This window comes from Platalea leucorodia, assembly GCF_965183815.1.
Source record: "Platalea leucorodia genome assembly, contig: HAP1_HAP1_SCAFFOLD_59, whole genome shotgun sequence".
Taxonomy (NCBI): domain Eukaryota; kingdom Metazoa; phylum Chordata; class Aves; order Pelecaniformes; family Threskiornithidae; genus Platalea; species Platalea leucorodia.
In genome coordinates this window covers 244,162-260,202 of record NW_028121451.1, presented here as the reverse complement: position 1 = coordinate 260,202, position 16,041 = coordinate 244,162, and the positions used below count along the sequence as shown (strand labels likewise).

Sequence of the window (16,041 nt, the reverse complement as noted above, 5' to 3'; positions counted from 1 at the left end):
TGGCTGACGTACAAAGGAGTGAAGGTGTCTTGAACAAGATTTCAAAAGGTGGTTTTGAAAGCCAAAGATACAAGTTGCCAGAGCTAAAATGAAGATATCTTGTCTATACTACTGACTGGCAGGCAGCTACTTCACCCTCTAAATATTACCATCAGGATGGGCCCAATGTGAGCTCTCCCTGAATGGCAGCTGGACAGCAGGCCATTCATGCTCCCCTTGAGCAGGGACGCCTCTCAGGGTTTGAGATCCCTTTCCTGAGACTGAGAGATCCTTCCTTAGCCAGTATGGAGAGATTCATAGTATCATGGAATCGTTAAGGTTGGAAAAGACCCTTAAGATCATCGAGTCCAACCGTTAACCCAGCCCTGCCAAAAGTCCACCACTAAACCATGTCCTCAAGCACCACGTCTCCCCGTCTTTTAAATCCCTCCAGGGATGGAGACTCAACCACTTCCCTGGGCAGCCTGTGCCAGTGCCTAACTACCCTTTCGGTGAAGAATTTTTTCCTAATGTCCAACCTAAACCTCCTCTGGCGCAGCTTGAGGCCGTTTCCTCTCGTCCTGTCACTTGTTACTTGGGAGAAGAGACTGACCCCAACCTCGCTACAACCTCCTTTCAGGTAGTTGTAGAGAGCAATAAGGTCACCCCTCAGCCTCCTCTTCTCCAGACTAAACAACCCCAGCTCCCTCAGCCGTTCCTCACCAGCCTTGGGCTCCAGACCCTTCACCAACTTCGTTGCCCTTCTTTGGAAATGCTTTAGTACCTTGATGTCCTTCTTGGAGTGAGGGGCCCAAAACTGAACACAGTACTCAAGGTGCAACCTCACCAGTGCTGAGTACAGGGGCACTATCACCGCCCTGCTCCTGCTGGCCACACTATTTTTGATACAGGCCAGGATGCCATTGGCCCTCTTGGCCGCCTGAGCACACTGCTGGCTCATGTTCAGGCGGCTGTCAACCAACACCCCCAGGTCCTGGCAGCTCTTCAGCCACTCCTCCCCCAGCCTGTAGCGCTGCATGGGGTTGTTGTGACCGAAGTGTAGGACTCGGCACTTAGCCTTGTTGAATCTCATACAGTTGGCCCCGGCCCAACGATCTAGCCTGCCCAGGTCCTTCTGCAGGGCCTTCCTACCCTCCAGCAGATCGACACTTCCACCCAACTTGGTGTCATCTGCAAACTTACTGAGGCTGCACTCAATCCCCTCATCCAGATCATCAATGAAGATGTTGAATAGGACCGGCCCCAACACTGAGCCCTGGGGAACACCACTCGTGACCGGCCGCCAACTGGATTTGACTCCGTTAAGCACCACTCTCTGGGCTCGGCGGTCCAGCCAGTTTTTTTAACCCAGCGCAGAGTGCACCCATCCAAGCCGTGAGCAGCCAGCTTCTCCAGGAGCTGGACTTGATCCAGTAAGGAATTAGAAATATTGAAGGATGAAGACGGTACAGCCCCTCTGGGCAATTTGCTCCAATTCTGGACTGCCCCAACTGGGAAGAAGGTTTTCCTTAACTCTAGCATGAAGCTTTCTTATTTCAACATATGACTGTTGTCTATTTCCTTCTGCCAAGCACAACAGTGATGAATTTGGATCCATTTTCCTGAAAACCTCTCTGTAGGGACTGGCAGGCTGCTATGAGGGTCTCAAAGCTGTCCCATTCTAGAGAATGAAAATGCCCTGTCCTGTAGCTTCTCCTTGCAGGGAAGTGCTCTAGGCCCCAAGCATCTTTGTGGCCCTCTACTGACCTTTCTCCCAGTTGTTAACATCTTTCTTGTACTGGGAGCCCAAAACTTGACCCCGTATTATGCATGTGGTCTACTGAGTGAGGAGTAGGGAGAGATAATCACTTCCCTCCATCTTTGGGCAAGCCTCCTGTTCATACAGCCCAGGACACTTCTTCACTACCAGGGCACACTGCTGGAAGGTGTTTTGCCTTCTGTTCCCTGGGAACACCAGGGTATGTTCCTCAGAACTGCACCCCGGTCAGATGATCCCCAGACTATATCACTGGAGGGGGCTGGTCTAGCCCAGGTTCAGGACCCGGTGCTATTCCTTGTGGAATTTCAGGAGGTTAGTGGCAAGGCATCCCTCCCACCTGTCAGGGTTTCTCTGAAAGGCATCCTTAAGGCACAGGAATGGTCCTCCCAGTTTGGTGACATCAACAGACCTGATGATCATTGCGTCCTCCAGGTCACCTTATAAAAGCACACCTTATAAATTGCACAGGGCCCAGGAAAGACTTCTGTGCTGCCCCACTTATCAATGACCTGAGGTAGGGTACGACTTTATAATCAAGGGAGATGAAGTAAATATAGCAGATGGAGAAGCCAAAAATGACAAAAGGAGTGGTGGACATCAGTGGGGCCACTTAAGACCATGCCTGACAGCAAGGAGGTGTTAGCCACGGTGGCCAGAAACCCACTGATCCATGGCCCAGCTGCCAGCTGCAGGCAGGATCTGACCCTCAACAGGGCTGCATATTGCAGCAGTCTGCAGACGGGCACATAGTGATCAGAGGAGATCACCTCCAAATGGAAATGGCTCTGTCCCCTGTCAGGAAGTTGGCCAGCAGCTGCCCAGTGCCCCTGTGTGCTGCCAAGGGCATGGGTCGCACCCCCTTTCCCTGTTGATGTCCCTGCTCCCAGCACTGCTGTGCTCTGCCCATGTCCTGCTCTCCTGCCACCAGCCTGCCTGTAAAACCAAGGCAGCTCCAGCTCCCTTGGAGGGCTGTGACCAAGCCTTTCAGGAGCAGGAGAGTTGGAGTGGCCAGGGATGGGCTGTTAGCACTGCCAGGCTCCCAGGCCTCGGCAGGGAGAGTCAACTCCCATCTGTGGGGTTGGACTAGTCACAAGTACCTCCCTGAGGAGCACACTTGCGTTCCAGTCTGCACCAAGGCAGGGCTGGAACCAGGACAAGGGCTCCTGAGGCAGGGCAGAAGTAGCTCAGCTGGGAGAGCCTTAGACTGATGGCTCCCAGCTTCAGCAATGTGTTTCCCCTTGGCCTTTTGCAGAGCTGCTCTGTCTTTTTCCAGCCTTCCGTGGTCCTCGTCCCTCCACCCTCCTCATGCACAGGGCAGAGCTTCCCCCAGGCTGAGGACTGCTTGAGTGAGGCAGAGTGTAGCAAGAAGGGCTTCAGTAAGTGTGCTGGCAGCCAGAGGAACACGAAGAAAAGTGTGAGCCCATTGCTTGGTGAGGCAGGGTGCCTAGTGACCAAGGACATATGGAGAGACTTTCAGGAAGATGATTGGACATACATGACTCTCACTCATACGTGACACGAAGAGTTTCAGCCAAAGGGAGGGTGCTGGCCAAAGTCATTGCGTGGCTGCTTCTGTCACCCTGGAAAGGCTGTGGCAGTCAGGGAGGTTCCTGATGCCTGAGAAAAGGCAAACATCCCACCCATCTTCAGGAAGAGCAAAAAGGAAGGTCAAGGGAACTACAGGTTTGTCAGCCTCACATCCATCCCTGAGAAGATGATGGACCAAATCCTCCAGGAAGCCATTTCCAAGCACCTGAAGGCCAAGAATGGGATTGGGAAATGCCGACAAACTCAAGAATGGCAAATTGTGCCTGACCAACGTGAATGCCTTTTGCAATGACATGACAGGCTTTCTGGGTGAAGAGAGAGGGGGATGTAGTAGTCCTTGACAGCTTGGTGAAAAGGGATGACTGGAACCTCACAAAGTTCATCGAAGACTAATGCCTTGTTAATCTTGTCGCTGTGCTGGGACAACTCCATGTGCAGACCAGGCTGGGGATGACTGGCTGGAAGGCTGCTCTGCAGAAGAGGACTTGGGTGTCCATGTGGACAGCAAGCAGGACAGGAGGGAGCAGTGTGCCCTTGGGACAAGGAATACCAGCCAGAGCCTGGGCTGCATTAGCAAAATCAGAGCCATCAGGGAAAGGGAAGTGACCCTTCACCTCTACTTGGGGACTGCATCACGACTGATGTGTCTAGTATGGGTCTCCCCAGCACAAGAAAGACCCTCATAGACTGTGGATAGTCCAGCAGAGGCCAGAAAGATGGCTGGGGCCTGGAGCACATTATGTACCAGGAGAGGCTGAGAGCGCCAGATTGGGGTTTTTCTGAGAAATCCTTCAGAGCCAAACACTGGAGTAGGGGCCCAGGGGAGACGGTGGTGTCTCAGCCAATGGAGATATTCCACATTTGTTGAGACAAGGCCCAGAGCTCCTGATCCAGCATGAGTTGTCTGAGAACGAGCTTGGAGTAGAGACCAATTTTTGCGGGAGCTACAGCACATCAGGTGTGGGTGTCAGTATGAAACTGATTTCTTCTTTGTCGTAATGGTGGTGGAGTTGGGTATCAGAGTTGTGCCTGCAGGCACCCCCCACTGCACTGAAGTCATTACAGCCCAATAAATTCTTCTTCCTTTTGAAAAAAGTCTTTCTATCTGTGAGCGTTTGTGCAACACTCAGAGCTCCCACTCAGTGGAACTTACTTTGGGATCCAATAGTTCCCCTGTGCACCAAAAAGAATCCTGGTGTGAGGACATCCTGCAGAGCTCACGCATGCCCCCAGCACAGCGTGAGCTCTTCTGCAAAAAACATTCCTGGGCTGGCACACAGCACATGCTGTAGGCTGAGGAGCATCACAGCCCGTCTCCAAGGACAGACTGGCCAGGATCTCCTGGGACCATGCAGGAAGGTCATGGTGACTGCTCGAAGCAGAGACAGGCACTGTGAGTAACTGCATGGGCTCAGAGAAGGGCACGCAGAGAAAGCTCAAGGCCCAGCACAGAGGGACTGTGGCAGTGCCTGTGGGCTGACAGTGGGCAGAGCTGGGGACCGTTGGGTGAGAAGAGACCTCTTCAGCTGGGTCAGCAGAGCCCCACTGCCCCACATGCTCTCAAACACTACATGGACCGGGGTGCATTGAGGAGTGGTGAAATGTCACCCCAGAACAGGCCCCATGGCAGCCCTCTCTGCTTCCTCTGCAAGTAGACCCCTACTTGGCAGCCCCCCACCGCTGCCTGCCCATGCCCAACCCCAGTTGAATCCCACGTTGGTGTTTGCAGACAGCCGTGATGCAGGGTCTGGCAGCGTCTAGGCCAGGAGAGATTGCCCAGGTCTGGCCATGCCCCCTGCAGGCACTGAGCCCAGTAGGAGGATGGAGCTGGCCATGCAGCAAAGGTCCCTCCCTGGGCCTGGGGTGTATGGCCAGAGGTGGAAATGGCCAGGGTACAGGGCTGGTTTGTTCCAAGTGCCCTGGGGGCAGCTTCCCCAGGGTGTCCAGGGACCACGGCACAGACCGGCTCATCTCTTGTCCACCTTTGATACCCTGTTTCCTTCTCCCTGAGACCTGGCTCTGTACCACGATCGCTATTCTGAGTCTCCATTCACTGCCCAGACCTGGGCACATGGAGAATCGCCACCCTCTCCTCACACCTCCAGACTCCTTTCCAGAGGGAACAATATATGCCATCAGCCCTGGCATACATGTGGCAGTCTAAAGAGCTAACGGGCAGCTCATGCAGCACCTCCACAGCCCCTGGACACCAAGAAGGTAGCATTTAAAACAGCATTTGTGTCTAATAGATTCCAGTTGTACTGTGAGCTTATGTAAGAGACTGAAGTGTTAAGAACAATTGTCTCAAAGCTTGCTTGTGTGTGTTTATTTGGTAAGACCGGACAGTAGACCACTCTTTTGTCTGACAAGACCCGAGGGCAGACCACTCTTTGGCTTATCAAGTACCACCATCTGGCAAGGAAACTTTTGCAAACTTGCTGAAGCAGCAGGCCATTCTTTGGCTTATCAGGTAGCACCGTCTTGCAAGGAAGCCTGTGCAAACTTGCTGAAGCAGCAGGCCATTCTTTGGCTTATCGGGCACCACCAAGAATAGGACACCAACTGATATCCAGTCAGGCCACTTGCCCCACCAGTAGCTGTGCATGTGTTGGGAACGTGATGTTGCCCTGGGTAACCAAACGGAAACGAGAGGGCAAACTCCCTCTCCAACACCAGATAAAAGACGGCACAACGAAACCTGAGTGTGGCCATCCAACACCGAAAAACTGAAGACAGGACCAACGGGACGCCGCTGGATCCATGGTGGTGACTATCCTTTGCTTCTCTCTCTCTGAATGCTTGCTTCATTTCCTCCTAATATTTCCTGCCTTTCCTATCGCTTTACTCTTTTATATTTACCCAATAAAACATCTGATTGGCGGCATATGACCTCGTTTGTGTCTTAATTTCGCCCTTGGGATCATTACAAACCTTCCCCGAGCCTGACAATCAGACCGGGACTTAACATTTTATTGGCGTCATGGACAGGATCCCTTGGAGTGAAAGTGCCGCACCTCTTATTTGTCTTACCTTTAAACTTACTTATCTTACGTGTGCACCTCTCAGGGTGCACACGTAGGGATAGAACACATCTATCTATCTATCTATATATATAAGATATATAATAATATGTGATATTATATATACCACAATATATGTAATATAAAATGATATAATATTATAAAATATATTATATTATATTTTAAATTATATTATAATAAAATATTATACCTATTATCATACCAATTATTATACCAATTATTATATTATATTATATTATGTTATGTTATATTATATTATATTATATTAATTAGTATAGTTATGATATTTATTATCAAAATTGATATAAAAGTTATAATTATTATAACTATATAATTAATATGATTGTAATCTAAGTATTATAATTCTTAAAATACAATAATCATTATATTAAACTATATTAAAATATATATAATATATAATGATATATATTATATATAATATATATCACCATATATATACAATATATCACCACACGAGTACATAGGAAATACATTGGTATGTGCTTGTGAGGTCACTGGAGCCTGAGTACCTCAACAGGACGTACATGGCAAATGGGCAGATACGTACTTGTGAGGTCACTCTCAGACAATAGACCAGGGGCTGACTCATGGCATGTGCAGCTTGTTGTGAGGGCTCTGCTGCCTGAGTAGCTGCTAGGCCAGGAGCAGGCCCATGGCTTGTGTCTGTGCTTCTGAGGTCACTCCTGCCTGAGGAGCTAGTAGGCCAGGAGCAGGCCTATGGATTGTGTAAGTGATTGTGAGGTCAGTCATGCCTGAGGAGATGATAGGCCAGGAGCTAGCACATGGCTTGTGAATGTCTTTGTGGTGTCAGTGGTGCCTGAGTAGCTGGTAGGCCAGGAGAAACATGTCTTGTGCTGGACATTTTGAGGTCACAGGTGCCTGAGAAGCTGGTAGGCCAGGAGTAAGCACCTCTCTTGTGTAGGTGTTTGCAAGGTCATTTGTGACCGATGAGCTGATGGGCCAGGAAGAGGCCCATGGGTTGTGTAAGTGCTTGTGAAGTCACTGCTGCCCTGGTAGCTGATAGGCCAGGAGCAGGGCCATGGGTGGTGTAGGTTGCTGTGGTGTCACTGGTGCCTGAGAAGCTGAGAGGTTAGGAGCAGAACAGCAGCTTGTGTAGGTGTTTGTGTAGGTGTTGGGTCATTGGTGTCCGAATACCTGATAGGCCAGAAGCAGGCACATGGCAGGTTTAGATGATATGACATCACCTGTGGCTGAGTGATGGATAGGCCAGGAGCATGCACATGGCTTGTGTACGAGCTTGTGATTTTACGAGTACTGGAACAGCTTATAGGCCAAGAGCAGGCATATGGCTTGTGTGGGTGCTTCTGATGTCATCAAAATAATATTTAGACCCCACCCAAACATGGCTTTTTGGAAGAACCATCAGCAGCAGAAGCCCGTGCACAGCGCACACACCCGTGTGACAGTGTAACTCTTGAGCAGACAGCGCTGGCAGCAGGAGGGTGTGAGGTCACCGTCACTCTAACTGCTGAGCACCCAGTGGTGGCTGTAGGAGGGTGTGAGGTCACCGTCACTCTAACTGCTGAGCACCCAGTGGTGGCTGTAGGAGGTTGTGAGGTCACCGTCACTATAACTGCTGAGCACCCAGCGGTGGCTGTAGGAGGGTGTGAGGTCACCGTCACTATAACTGCTGAGCACCCAGTGGTGGCTGTAGGAGGGTGTGAGGTCACCGTCACTATAACTCAGAAGCACACAGCTGTGGCAGGAGGAGGGTCTGAGGTCCCGTCACCGATGGCACCGCGTGGCCGTGGGGCTCGGTGCAGAGCGGCCGTGTGCATCAGCGGGGCATGCCGGGGGCCGGGAGCTGCCCGGCCCCATGTCTGCGAGGCCGAAGGAGCAGCCCCTGCAGCCCTGGCTGGAGCAGTCGGGGTGGGGGTGGCTCGGGGGCACCGCAGGGATGTGCCTGGGCACGGTGCCAGGAGGAAACCACAGACTTCCTGCCCGGGCGCTGCGCTGCACGGGGAGTGCGGCGAGCGCTGCGAGGCCACGGGGGCTGTGGTTTGTGCACCTGCAGGCTCCAGCTCCCGATGCGCCTGTGGGGAAGAACGGCCCCTCGGGGACAGGCTGAGAGTCAGGGGCCTGACGGAGCCTCTGGGCTGCAGGTCTGCTGCCAGGGCAAGGCCATGGCCCAGCTCGGGCTCCTGCGAGGGACCCAGGGTGGGGCTGTGCAGGGAGGGACGGGCGAGCCAGCCCTCCTGGGATGGAGCTCTTCCCCTGCCCAAGGCCCTTGCCCAGCTGCTGCTCCCAGCACAGTGGGGTCTGTAGCAGGGGCAGGGGCTGTTTCCTTCCCATCCTGACACAGACCCCGGTGCAGTCCCAGCTCCATGGTTCCCACATCTCTTGTCAGAGCTGGACACTTTTCTCTTGGCCTCTTGGATGAGCCCACCGTAGAAGATGCTCAGTGCTCCCAGTCCCCACAGCAGGGTGCAAGGGGTGACGGACTCATTTCCCCTCCACACTCAGCTTCTCCCATGACGCTCTCCTGCTGAAGTGTCCATGACACTGGCAGCGGGACACATATGTCCCTCTGTCCCGATCCAATGTCGGGAGAGGTTTCGATACGATCCCAAGGACGAGATTAAGACGCAAACGAGGTCAAATGCCGTACAACCTTTCACTTTTATTGGAGGGGAGAAGAGAACGGAGGGAGGAGGGAGGGCGAGGGAGGAGAGGAAAAGAATAGGGGAGAGAGAGAGAGAAAAAGAAAGAGAAGGAGGAGTTTGTCACCACCACTTCGAGTCCGGTGATCTTCCGCAGGGTCTTCGGTGGCCTCAGGCTCCGTCGGGGATCAAAGCGGGGGGGGGGGGGGGTGAGCCTTGAGGGTGCAGGAACGGAAGGAGGAGTCTCGCGCGCGCCGCTGCCGCCCCCACCGAGGGGCACGTGTGCTCCTTATATAGGGGCTCCCATTCATGCGCAGATCACGAGTGTGTACGTGCAGTTCGCCACGGCCGTGCTGCCCCCGCCTTTGCTCTTTTCGCGCCTTTTTGTCCCCACCTCAGCTCTTTTCGCGCCTTTAGTCCCTGCGCAGGCGCACGAGGTTGTTTTTTCTCAAAGCTGTGGAGAAGAGGGTCTTCTCGAAGCGCTACGCTGGATGGCGCTACAGCGGCAATGTCGAGACAAAACCGCATTTGGTACTGGTTCTCTACACCACCCCGTGGCTCGACATTGCAGCTTGGTGGTATAAGACAGAGAGAGAAAGAGAAAACAAAGGAGAAAGAAAGAAAATGCAGAGTTGAAAGGGTTGGAGATAAGGGTGGAGGAAAGTTGTGGGAAGGGAAACGGGAATAACATTGTTTCAGGTGAAGGAATGTCTTAACACAGATTAACTGAGGTATTGCTCAATGCAAGCTATTCTTGAACGACTTTAACAATTCTTCAACTTTGAAGGGTAAACATTAGAAATAGGGTTGACAATAACTGGCAACAGCAAACATTAGAAATAGGGTTAACAGTAACTGGCAATACGCGGTTTCTTCCTTTAGAAGTAATTGGGGATGGGTTTAAATGATGGGTACTGAGGTTGGTTGTGGCTGATGGATGGTACAGATTTTTGTTACACCATCAGGTGGAGCAATAGGAACAAATTGCATGTTTGACACAATGTGTCAAATTAATTGAATAAAACATGGAATTATACAGGGTAGGAACAGTAAGGTGGCAGTTGCACATAGCAAATACTATATTAATTGTTTGACCCACGGTGCCCTGGTAACCAGGACCACAAATCGCCATTCCAACCACTCCAGGTTTGAACAGGGACATGGGCTATTTTCCTGATATCTTGGGTCAGTTGGAGAACCACTTCTCCCACATCATCTATTTCTAGGCAGCAGGTAGAGATATTTAATTTTCCACACACCCCTCCCTCCTCAGCCAGTAAATAATCTAAAACCATGTGGTGTTGAAGGATTGCCATGCGCATTTGTTGAGACTGCCGAGTTAATAGGTCTATGGCGTCAGCGGTTTTGTTGGTGATAATTTCTAGGGCCGCTTGTAGTCTGATTATTCGGTTTAGATTATAGATTGGTTCTCTTGCCCCTGCAATGGGCTCGTTCGGGTTCCAGGTTGCTGGTCCATAATGTTCAATTATTCGCTCAGGGGCCATTCGTCATTCCCCCATTTTTGTGTCCCATCTAAATTTACCTTGGTAGACCGCGTCTTACGGGCAATACTTCTATCCCCAAGGTTATCATACACTTTTAGGCCTAACTGGGGTCCACCAGTTTCCGGCAAGAGGAAAAATAGGGGCCTTATGATTCCTATGTAACAAACTCCCGACCACCCCGCGGGTAAGAATTTGTATGCCGTATTCCCACAGATCCAATAATGCCGTTTTTTGGCTCTATTTCCCTGAGCAAATGGCCCATCTTTCCCTGGCGGAAACTGAAAATAAGTTTTTTCTTTGTCACCCAGAGGGCTGAAAAAGGTGGTTGCCCCATCCCTTATTCGGCCGATACAATACCAAGCCCCATAAGTACTGAACATTCAATATTTACTTTTTGCAAAGAAAACTAAACAATTACATTTTCTAAGCAAGTACAACATTTCGTGTTACTTGGCTATTAAGTTTTCCCATATACAGGACTACTTAATGATGAAAATAGAGGAAGATCAAAAAAAGTAAGAATTATATATATAGTGAATCATAGGTTGAAATCCTTGAGATGTCCAACATAAATAGGTATCATTGGAAAGTTACTGGGTATTTTTTCTTAAATAAGCACACACACATATACGTGCTTAGACACGCACCAGACAATTAGATGTCTTTGTACTATTGCATAAAGACTGTAGTGCACTGAAACATCTAACATTTAGCCTGTTTGCCATAAATATTACATCTAGAATTATTCATAGAGCTGCAATTAAGTACAAACATGTATGCACACATATGTACCACCAATTATAAAAACTGATATACACAGTGGAATATTCTAATGGGTTGGTGTCCCTGAGTTAAAATGATCCAAAGTAGCAGGTGCATCGTGGTCATATCACCGCCCTTAGAAAATAGAAATAGGAACAAACTCGCTCCTTGGGTTAGAAGGAGGGAATAATCCATTTGGTGTGGATTTTGTTGGTTCTCCCACTGGTATCCTTTGCTTTCCATGTATGTTTGTTTAGGGGGTTATCTAATATGAGAGGCACAGCTCCCACGGTGGGAAGCTCGACCAGAACCAGCTGGCCGGGAGAGTAAGATGATGCACCAGGGCAACTGGGGTTTCGAGAGACATGTACCATGGTTGGCCCCTGTGGACAAAATGCCGCAATTTTCGGGCACCCATTTGTACCCCAGTGATTACTGACATCGGCCACTGCCTCCCCCACCTGCTCGGCCCATCCCAGTTGGTGGGGTTTAGTAGATCTCCCTTATTATTACAGGTGAGTTGTCTGACAAATATCTGCCCTCCGCCTCCCTCCTCACCCTGAGGGGGCGGAGGTTTTAGTTTCCCACCACTCTTTTCATCCTTCTTAAACCCTTCCTCCCTGTCCAATGCTGGCGCAGAAAGTGGGTTCGGTTTGGGAGGGGGTCCTTGCCCGGACCACCTCCGCACCAGGAGCTTCAACTTTTTGGTGGGGAGCCCATCCATCAAGTCTCGGGGCACCCCCTTTTGCAGTCCCATTTGCCACAATCCTTGTCGGAATGGGGGTTTCTCCCTTTGTGTTAGGTCGGGGCTTCTCCCCGAAAAAGCCAGCGATTTATTTGCCGGCCCCGCTGCCCGCACGGGCCTAGTTTCTACCTTTTGGTAAGTCCTGCCTACTGACCCATATTTCCTCCCGTAGTTTATTAGTTCCTGAGCTATCTCCCCCCAGGTCCACACCTTCCTCCTCCACTGCTGCTGTTCGGGGGTTACCCTTCCCTCCAGGGCAGCTGTGATTCGCTCCTCGCGAGGCACATTTTGAATTCTCCCCTGTAATTGGATCCCGACAGGTTTTAGCGAGTCGGGGAGCCCTCTTATTAGCGGCGTCAGCCGCCCGGGTTCTACCGGTAACAACATCGGAGAGCTTAGATTTGGTTTAAGTTCCCGGTCATACATCATTTGCAGGCATGCTGCCTTTTGTACGTTTTCTAGCAGTTGCTCAACCAAACCAGTTATAGCCAGGGGATCCCCCCTTTCTAATGGGTTCAGCCCCCCCGCCCAATATGCTGCCCTCTGGGTCAGAGACCATGGGGCCCGGCGATCGCCTGTGGTGAGGAAGACGCCGGGGCCCCAATACCCCTCTGCTTCCTTTTCCGATAGCATGATCCCATCCCCCCCCGACAGGGATATCCTCCACACAGATTCGGTTTCAGACTCCCTTGCCATCCTAGCAAAATCCTTTCGGAGTTTAGCCAATTCGGTGGCGGTAAAAGGGATTTCTTTGGTTACAACTTGGGGACGGTTGTCGCTATCGTCCTCATATATGTATTCTGTCTTTACTAGCGGGCACATATGGGGGGTGTTATCCACAGTCCCTCTTAATCGCTTTAAATCTTTCCGGGAATAGATTTGGCGTACCCCTTTCTCCTCCAGCATTACCTCTGCCTCAGCGAGGGTGTCTGCCTCCCTCAGGAGCTGAACCCTCAGCTCCTCCTTCAAAATCATATTTTGGCGCTTCTCCTCCTCTAGCGCCCGTTTGGTCTCTAGTAGTTGCTCTCGCAGCGGTGCTATCGCCGCTTGCAATGAAGCGGCCACAGCCTCTGATTGGCAGGGTGCTCGTTTCTTGTCCTCCACCGCCACTGCCAGACATGCTCCTAACACAGCACAAACAATGGCTTTCCCTTTTCCCTTCTTCGCTCTAGCTTCTTTATGCAAAACCACTATTCGGTCCATAACACTTTGCAGTTGCAACCAGTGGTCCCGTGCCCAATCTTGTCCCGGGGCACATGTGCTCCTTATGTAGGGGCTTTCACGCATGCGCGGATCACAAATGCGTACGTGCGGTTCGCCACGGACGTGCTGCCCCCGCCTCTGCTCTTTTCGCGCCTTTAGTCCCTGCGCAGGCGCACGAGGTTGTTTTTCTCAAAACTGTGGAGAAGAGGGTTTTCTCAAAGCACGACGCTGGATGGCGCTACAGCGGCAATGTCGAGACAAAACCACATTTGGTACCAGTTCTCTACACCCCCACAATCTCCTTCTCTCTAAATTGGAAGGATATGGACTTGATGGGCGGACCGTTCAGTGGATAGCAAACTGGCTGGGTCGTCGCATCCAGAGGGTAGTGGTCAATGGCTCGATGTCCAGATGGAGATCAGTGACAAGTGGTGTCCCTCAGGGGTCCGTACTGGGGCCAGTGCTGTTCAATATCTTCAACAATGACACAGAGACCGGGATCGAGTGCACCCTCAGCAAGTTTGCAGATGACACCAAGCTGAGTGGTGCAGTTGACACGTCTCAGGGACAGAATGCATCCAGAGGGACCTGGACAGGCTGGAGAGGTGGGCCTGTGTGAACCTCATGAGGTTCAACAAGGCCAAGTGCAAGGTCCTGCACCTGGGTCGGGGCAATCCCAGGTATCAGTACAGGCTGGGGGATGAAGGGATTGAGTGCAGCCCTGCCAAGAAGGAGTTGGGGGTACTGGTAGATGAAAAGCTGGACATGAGCTGGCAATGTGCTCTCACAGCCCAGAAGGCCAACCGTACTCTGGGCTGCATCAAAAGCACCGTGGCCAGCAGGGGGAGGGAGGGGATTCTGTCCCTCTACTCCTCTCTGGTGAGACCCCACCTGGAGCCCTGCCTCCAGCTCTGGGGTCCTCAGCACAGGAAGGTCACAGACCTGTTGGAGAGGGTCCAGAGGAGGCCACAAAAATGATCAGAGGGCTGGAACACCTCTGCTATGAGGAAACGCTGAGAGAGCTGGGGTTGTTCAGCCAGGAGAAGAGAAGGCTCTTCAACAAGAGACCTTCTTGCAGCCTTTCAGTATTCAAGGGGGCCTCCAAGAAAGATGGGGATAGTCTTTTTAGCAAGGCCTGTAGCGATAGGACAAGGGGTAATGGTTTTAAACTAAAGGAGGATAGATTTAGACTGAAGACAAGGAAAAACTTTTTCGTGGTGAGGGTGGTGAAACACTGTAAGGGGTTGCCCAGAGAGGTGGTAGATGCCCCATCCCTGGAAACATCCAAGGCCAGGCTGGATGGGGCTCTGAGCAACCTGATCTAGTTGTAGATGTCCCTGCGTATTGCAGGGGGGCTGGACTAGGTGACCTTACAAGGTCCCTTCCAACCCAAAGCATTCTATGATTCTATGATTCCATGTTCCCTCCCTTAGCTGGGGAGAGACACTTACTCCCACCAGTGGCATTTCTTCTGTCAGGAGAAAGATTTGGGCATGAAAATCATGTTGTCTTTTCCCATCATTAGACAGGACACCCAGAGAGGGACAGGGAATGATCTCCTTTACTCCTGCGGAGGGAAGGTGTTCAGCTGAGTCAGTCGAGGCATCTCCTTCTGGGTTTGTAGTCCTGGGGCTAGAAGGGGACTAAACTTTATCCCATGCCTGCCACAACCCCACAGGTGGTGGGTTTCTTCTTGCCTCAGTTCATACATGTGCACAAAATAGGCTCCTGCATGTGAGTTCCTTGTCTCAGCTCCCATGCTCATTGCTGGGGGTGGAGGCCAGGAGGGAGCTGTTCACACACAAACACCTGGTGACATTGGAGGTGCCAGAGGTGTTCAGGCAAAAATGCCAGGAGGCCTGCATGGAGGAACAAGGAACTCCTGGCCAAACTCAGACATGAAAAGGAGCATAGAGAGGGTGGAAGCTGGGACAGGTAACCTGGGAGGAATACAGAGAGACTGTCCAAGCATGCAGAGAGGCAGTCTGGAAAACCAAAGCCCAAGTAGAATTGAATCTCATGAAGGATGTTAATGGCAACAGGAAGGGTTTCTGCACTGACAGAGCTGACAAAAGCTATGGCAAAAGCTCTGAAAACAGTGGGTCCATTGCTGAAGGAGGCAGGGGAGCTATTGACACAGGAGATGGGAAAGGCCATGGTACTGAATGCCGCCTTCACCTCCTCCTTTACTGGCAAGACAGGCCTTCAGCAATCCCAGGTCCCAGAGACCAGTGGGGAAAGTCAGGAGCCAGCAGCCATACCCCTGGTGCAAGAGGATCAGGTCAGGGAATACGTAAGCAAACTGGACATGCCTAAGTCTCTGGGCCCTGATGGGATGCAGCCACGAGTGCTGAGGGAGGTAGCAGATGTCATTGCGAGGCCACTCTCAGTAATATTTTACCAGTCATTGAAAGTGGGGGAAGTGGCCGAAGAGTGGAGGAAATCAAATGTCAATCCTATCTTCAAGAAGAGCAAGAAGGAGGACCCAGGGAACTGCAGGCCACTCAGCCTCACCTCTCTCCCTGGCAAGGTGATAGAGCAGCGAATCCTGGAAACTGTATTTCCAGGCACATTGTACTGGTTTTGGCTGGGATGGGGATAATTTTCTTCATAGCAGCCCGTATGGTGCTATGTGTGGGATTTGTGACCAAAACAGTGTTGACAGCACCCCAATGTTGTAGCTGTTGCTGAACTGTGCACAGCATCAAGGCCTTCTCTGCTTCTCTCCCTTCCTCCCCAGCGAGTAAACTGTATTTGTGGATGAGGGAAGAGCAGGGGACGTCATTTAGCAAGGCAAAGCTTTACCCCGTGTCTTGGCGTCCATGTGCAGGTTTTG

At 51.4% G+C, this 16,041-nt stretch overlaps 2 protein-coding genes across 2 annotated transcripts in view; both read right to left on the bottom strand.

Annotated features, from left to right (window-relative positions):
* Nucleotides 1–3,739, bottom strand: part of LOC309603350 (scavenger receptor cysteine-rich domain-containing protein SCART1-like) — a gene marked incomplete at both ends in the record, with an annotated part of 51,918 nt that extends 48,179 nt beyond the window's left edge. Inside the window, one exon of the mRNA XM_082338219.1 lies at nt 3,682–3,739. Coding sequence (XP_082194345.1) covers nt 3,682–3,739 — 58 coding nt within the window. The remainder of the gene's footprint in view (nt 1–3,681) is intronic.
* Nucleotides 3,740–4,144: 405 nt separating this feature from the next.
* The window catches only part of LOC309603348 (scavenger receptor cysteine-rich type 1 protein M130-like), a gene marked incomplete at both ends in the record, with an annotated part of 69,808 nt that continues 57,911 nt past the window's right edge, over nt 4,145–16,041 (bottom strand). The window contains one exon of the mRNA XM_082338218.1: nt 4,145–4,251. Within this exon, the coding sequence (XP_082194344.1) occupies nt 4,145–4,251 (107 nt within the window). The remainder of the gene's footprint in view (nt 4,252–16,041) is intronic.